This window comes from Mytilus trossulus, chromosome 9, assembly GCF_036588685.1.
Source record: "Mytilus trossulus isolate FHL-02 chromosome 9, PNRI_Mtr1.1.1.hap1, whole genome shotgun sequence".
NCBI classification, from domain to species: Eukaryota; Metazoa; Mollusca; class Bivalvia; order Mytilida; family Mytilidae; genus Mytilus; species Mytilus trossulus.
In genome coordinates, this window is record NC_086381.1 from 67458944 (window position 1) to 67465174 (window position 6231).

The 6231-nt window shown below is 33.1% G+C and overlaps 2 protein-coding genes across 2 annotated transcripts; both read right to left on the reverse strand.

The window, feature by feature from the left end:
• Positions 1-1731: 1731 nt before the first annotated feature.
• Positions 1732-2866, reverse strand: LOC134684158 (uncharacterized). Its single transcript, XM_063543436.1, has 2 exons — positions 2659-2866; positions 1732-2237 (listed from the first exon to the last, which is right to left on the reverse strand). Exons 1-2 carry the CDS (start codon positions 2777-2779, stop codon positions 1876-1878), a joined length of 483 nt encoding a protein of 160 aa, XP_063399506.1. The 5' UTR covers positions 2780-2866; the 3' UTR covers positions 1732-1875.
• A 105-nt stretch (positions 2867-2971) lies between these two features.
• On the reverse strand, positions 2972-5925 carry LOC134684159 (uncharacterized). Its single transcript, XM_063543438.1, has 2 exons — positions 5635-5925; positions 2972-3796 (listed from the first exon to the last, which is right to left on the reverse strand). Exons 1-2 carry the CDS (start codon positions 5800-5802, stop codon positions 3320-3322), a joined length of 645 nt encoding a protein of 214 aa, XP_063399508.1. The 5' UTR covers positions 5803-5925; the 3' UTR covers positions 2972-3319.
• Between the last annotated feature and the right edge of the window lie 306 nt (positions 5926-6231).

Here is a 6231-nt window from a genome sequence, read left to right on the forward strand (position 1 = left end):
GTATGTAAGATTGGTCTGCCAACTTGAATCAATGACTTTAATAGTAATACGGCGTATTATTAGTCACTTAAAAGAACTTTCTTCAACATTTCAATCAGCTTTTCACGCTTTCGAACTCTAGTATTTATTCCACCGTCCTTCAATTTCTGTTTAATTTCAATGTCGGTCATTTTGTAGAAGTCTGGAAATTTCTGTTTATTGTGAACAGTGCTTGCTTTCTCCATTTCTTGTAGAATTTGCCTCCTTTTGCGAACTTGGATTTCTTGTTTTCCATTTTCCCAAAATTGGTCGTCTGTTTTGCGATACTTTCTTTTGGATCTTCCGGAATTAACAGTTAATTCAAGACGCTTCTGCACTTTCATGGCATCAACAGCACAATCGTGGTGATTTGTCTTTAAATGATACACCGCTTTTATGTTGTCATTGATTTTCTCCGTAGGTTGGCCACTGAATTTTCTTAGAGAACCAAATTGTGAAATGAAGAAAGGTACATGATATAACAAGCAATGCATGTAAGGGGTTACATTCGAACTCAAATGTCCTTTTCGCTCCGTTAAACCTAGTTTAAGAAATGCTTTGATAAATGATTTACATTCAGAAAAGATGTGTTCGGCTGTCCTCCTTTCGACTTCATCTGAACATACAAATGTATATATTTTCCAAAACATCTTCCATAGTTTTACAGTATCATCGTGTGTATCATTGTGTACAACGAACATTAATTTATCTGGCAATTTTTGCGTTACCCTTTTCATATCATTGCCAGTTAATGAAGTCCACTCTAAATCGCCTCGGCCTTGACTCGTCCACAAACTAAAAGTTACACCACAGTCCCGTATACTTTTAACAAGGGAATCAAGGTAACCCCCATTCTCTCCTTTCAGTTTCGCTTTGTCGTCTTTTTCAATCACATCGTCGATTAAATTTCTCATTAAAACGTCAAATATTCTCATGAAAAGGTGAAGCTCGTCTGGAATTATATGAACTGGTTCTATTGTCATCAAAGGCAGATGTTTCACCCCGTAATTGGGTTTCAATGTGCCCATGTAAATTTCTTTAATTTCCGACGTAGTTCTTACATTTTCGTTTAAATGGTAAAAGTTCCAAGGCTTCGACACGTCCCCTCTGTCCTGCTTATGTACTTTACACCAAGGACATGCGTATTGGCCGGTCGACGACCCAAGACCTAAGCAAATTTGAATAAATTTCATGTCACCGCCGAAGAAAATTTCTAGATTGTATAGTTTGCTGTCAACTTGTATGTTTTTACATAAATACATTTCATTTATCTCCGAAAAAACTGGGGAAAGGCATTCTTCAAGATTTTCATACTTTTCTGAAGATCTAACGATGGCAAGTACTACAAGTTCTTCAGCAGATAATTTTTCCGATGACAAAACTGCAAACGAAAAGCCTTCATATTATGTCAAGCAGCTGATATTTTACAATATCAATATGCAGATAATCTGATAATCGATTTATCGGGCTATATTTGTGTGTTTCGGAAGTGTTTTCTTTGTTTCACATGCACTCAAAAGATGACTTGATAAGTTCGGGTCAAAGTTATTAACGTCGGTTCAAACATTATGACGTCGCTGATAAGTCCGGGTCAAAGTTATTAAGGCCGGGTCAACGTATTTGACGTCACAAAGACATGATACGGAATAATATTAAGAGCTGATCAGAGTGATATAGACAGTGGGACGACCGATAAAGTTTGATATGCGTGTAACTTTTGTACCATCTCCCGAAATTTTTATTTGTATTTTGTCTTGTTGATCAAACGCCCTGGTCTTGATAATATTGATCAGTTCGGACTTCAGACTAACATAAGCACCAGGAGTGTTACCAGGAGTGCGATGGATTGCAAACGTGTTATTTGTTTTTTTCCCTAATGCTGACAATAGAGTGAAGCTTTGGTAGATCTCCTGTTTTCATAACTATTTCATGATAAGCGTTGTCACTTATTTTAAACTTGTCAAGAATAAATAAAATTTCGTTCATTCTTTCTATATCATCAGAAGGTACAGAATTGCCAAGTGGGACGCTTACTGGATCACCATCAGAATTTAATAGTTTGACACCCGTTGGGCGCAAACCGTACGAAGCCGCAAACCACAGTGCTTTTTCCATTTTACTTTTAAGTGTTCTGGTAATTCGGTACTTCTGAGTTCTTGACATAGCTTCAACGTTTTTACCGGTATGCTCATAAGACACTGGTTCCGCTGTTTGAACCCCTGAAAATAGTTTAAAAAAAAAACAAATATTTATGTAATATCAAAGTATATTTGGCTCGTGTAAAACATAAAAAATATTTTATATATGTTTGAAACATTTTCACTCTTTTGCCGCAGTGTACTATAGAAGACAATTTTCCGCGCGGCAAAATAGAACATTTAGTAAAAGGCAATATTATACCTAAATTTAATACAAATATAATCTTTGCTATTCACTTTTAACTATAACATACACTTCTCATTGACACAGATTTTATTTTATGGATATCTCATTGTTTAATGTATATCTTTGTTTTTGCTTATTTATATCTGTTAATTCATTTTGTAGAATAAAATGGTTAATTAGGGACAAGATTTTGTATAGAAAATCTCGAGCGTAGCAGTTTTAAAATCCACAAGCTTTGTGTACAAGTTAAATTACCTAAACAATCAAGCAATGCTTCTTTATCTTTGGTCACACCAGCTAGTGCAGTCATGTTCTCAGACAATTCTTTTTCAACTTCTGCAAACTTTTTATTTGTTTCAATTAATTCATTCAGCATTAGGCGATATTTTTCTGTCAACTTTACATTGTCTTTTTCAAACTTGGAAACATCTGCATACAGTTTTGACGCAATTTCAATTTCGGAATCGTAAACAGCTAGCTTTTTTCATTTTCTCGTCCAGTTTTACTTTTTGACGACCACCAACTTGTCTTTTGTATATTGATGACACTTCACTACAGATCCGTCGCAGTCTTTCATCAAGTCGATCGCAAGGTTTCAGATAAACTGGTTTTAACTGGGAGTTTAATATACAAATGTAGCTAAGTTCTGGAAATTCACACTTTGCTTTGTAAAGTTCACGCACAAAAGAATACTTGATGTCAATTGTAAGAGAAATTTTATCTTCGGATTTGAAATCTCTTTTTAAAACGGGAGATTGCGATCCTAGGCTTATAGTGCTTTGGAATTTCAATTTCTGGTATGGTGATAAGTGTTCGGACATGTTCACGATTGTATCAAGAAATTTTAAACTGCTGCTAAAGTATGTACAATGAATAGTTTACAAAACACAAATAAACACATGGTGGAACAATTGGCTTACAGAAAGTTACAAGTTGCAGAAGTAACACATAATGTTTCAATTGGCTTGTTTTCCAATACGACTTTGTCCTCAATTTTAACGTATATCTTTCTCATACGCAGTTTTGGCGTGAGCAAAATTGGGAATTTAATTTTCTGACCAGTTCCGTTTTGAGCAATCTTATAGTACCAACTGTTACTTAGAGGAAGTTTTGAAAAATCTTGTGTAGAGTTTAGTAATACAGCTTTGTCGCTATGAAAGCAATATCTAAAAATGTCAAGATCAAATCTGACCACGGATCTGTTATTTCTGTTGCCTCGTCTTAGTCGATCACGAATAGCGTCTTCGAGCGCGTTTGCTGCTGACAGTAAGCGTTGGTGTTCGATTATCTTTGGAAAATATTCAGACAGAGAATCTTGATCGATGTGCGATTGTGGTTCCCAGGTTGTCTCAGTATATGGATAATCTTCCCATTTTACTAGATATAAGTTGCCCTGAAAAGAACATATTAAAGTCCGTAAATATAAATGATTAAGTAGTTCTTAATATATATATATACATGTATGAGGGGTTTACAGAAATATAAAGAATCATGAGCAAAATGTGCAGAATATAGGGCAAAAAATATAAAGAAAAGAGAATAATGTAGTGTTGAAGTATAAAGAATTGAGAATAAGGGTCAAGGTAAAAATGTTTAAAAATAAAGAAATGAATGACCCCCAATCTTAACCCTCGCACATTAATATATAGCAGTAAATGTAATATTCAAAGAATATTCTTCGTGTCGATAAAACGATAAGATGACCCCCCCCTCCTCCTTCCCCCTTTGCATTAATTTCAAACCAGCTAGAGAACTTATTTTCAAAAGTCTTGCTATTGTAGCTCAAATTCACAGTACCACATCTTAAGATCACCATCGCTTGATGAATAGATCCCCCCTTTTAATTCATTTAAAGAAAAAAAAGTCCTAGTACATAAGTTAGTCTTTTTATTTATTTCCCCAGTTTTTAACGTATTTTTGCAAGTATCTTTACAATTCAAAATCACAGTATCATATTGTTGTCCCTCTATTCTTATTTTCCCCAATAAACGAAAAAGAAACCGGGCACAATTTTAAAGGGGTCCATTTCCCAAGCACCTGTCCTTCAGTTGCATACATTTAGGTTCTTACAGCATAATTGCGTATTGCCGAACATTTAGCCGAATTTTTAAAATACTTGTTTAAAAACTGCAATTTTGATAAATTTAGAAAATTCGGAGTATTTACCGAGCGACATAAATTTATATTATATCGGAAGGCAACTATATTCTTTGTAAAAGTGTATCTTAAATACAGTTCTGTTTTCTTAAATTACGGGAACGTATAATACCATACGTTTTATTGGTTTATATTGATAATTTTAGATTTATAAGTGGTAAAATATACGTCACAATAAAATTTAAACATGCAGGCCTAAAATACAGCTTCATGTATTTAGAAAAGTATTGCTCCATTCTCATCCATGATATCTTTCCCATTAACGAGGCAGGAATTCATTTGTTTGTTCTCATATTTCTAGTGTAATATCGTACAAGACCCAATGTCAAAGTAATTTTCCTTTCATATATTCTAAATTTTCTTTCATTTGTACTTAAATGAATGATTTATAATAGCTTCTTATTTCAAAAGGCAAACCAGGTAATAATAACTATACATTTAATTCAAGACATAGGCTTGATAGAAGTGAATAGAGATATTTTTACTGAATTTATTTCTATCCGATAAGACAGCATCCCCCTTTTTTCGTTGAGAACAGTAAAATAATGATGATTGTATTTGCTATAGAACTCTGGTGAGATCATATATTAATCCATTACATTGCTAATTGATTTCTGGTGAGATTGTGTCAGAAATAATTTACACATGTCTAGAAAAGTCACATTAGGATTAATCGTATTTACAATTAGTTAGATTACTTGCTATTAGCTTTTCTTATCTTTCAACTTTATATTAATATAAACACTGTCATCTTTGGTAGTAAGTTTTTTTATTTTAATTTTTTTTTATTTAATATTTCAAAATATTAGCTTGCAAAAAAACAACAATGTAACAGTAGTCTGCATTTGCATGTCAGGTCGGTTATTAAAGATATTACAATATTAAATGAAATAACACTTTGGTAACATATTAACATCGGCTATTTAAATAAAATGAAATAAAAAAATCCAAGTTATATAATCACCTCGAGTTTTCACCCCGTATAAGAATTAATATTCAAAATCGTCAGCCTACTAAGGCTTCTGTGTCAAGTTTGAAATTTAGCCAATATATACTAACTACTTTATTTATTACCTCTTTTGGTGTAAATTTCTTCACAATAAGTCTCTCAACTTTGAAAGTTTCCTCTAAAACGACCCTGGATGCTGCTGGTTCTTTCTTCAAACGAGGTAATGAGTCTCCAAAACACAACTTTTTCCAATCTTTGTGAATACGACTTCGCAAATTATGTCCACTCGTCATTGCAACGTTAGACTGAATTCTTATTGCTTTTGAATTGTATTTTAATTCGTTTTTCTATTATATAACAGGAAATAACTTATGACATAAAAATTTATACCATATGCCAATATTTGAGTAAGGACAGTTGTGTTTATTGTCGCCCGTGTCGTGTAATTCGTAAAAGTTGCTTTGTAGGACATAGGTAGCAGTGATCACAGTTGGATACTTCCTACTTTTTAAGTTGTTTGAATTCAAGTTACTAGTATGAAATTTTATGGTACAATGTTTGGTAAAATGGTATTCTCGCACCACTTGAAAATAAACCATGCTTAATATTTGTGTATAGCTCTATATTGTATTGTGTTCATCTCACTGAAGAGTTTTGTTGTTTTGTTTTAATTAAAGACTTTTAAATTTTTTTAAAGTCACGGCAAAAAGAGATAAATAAAT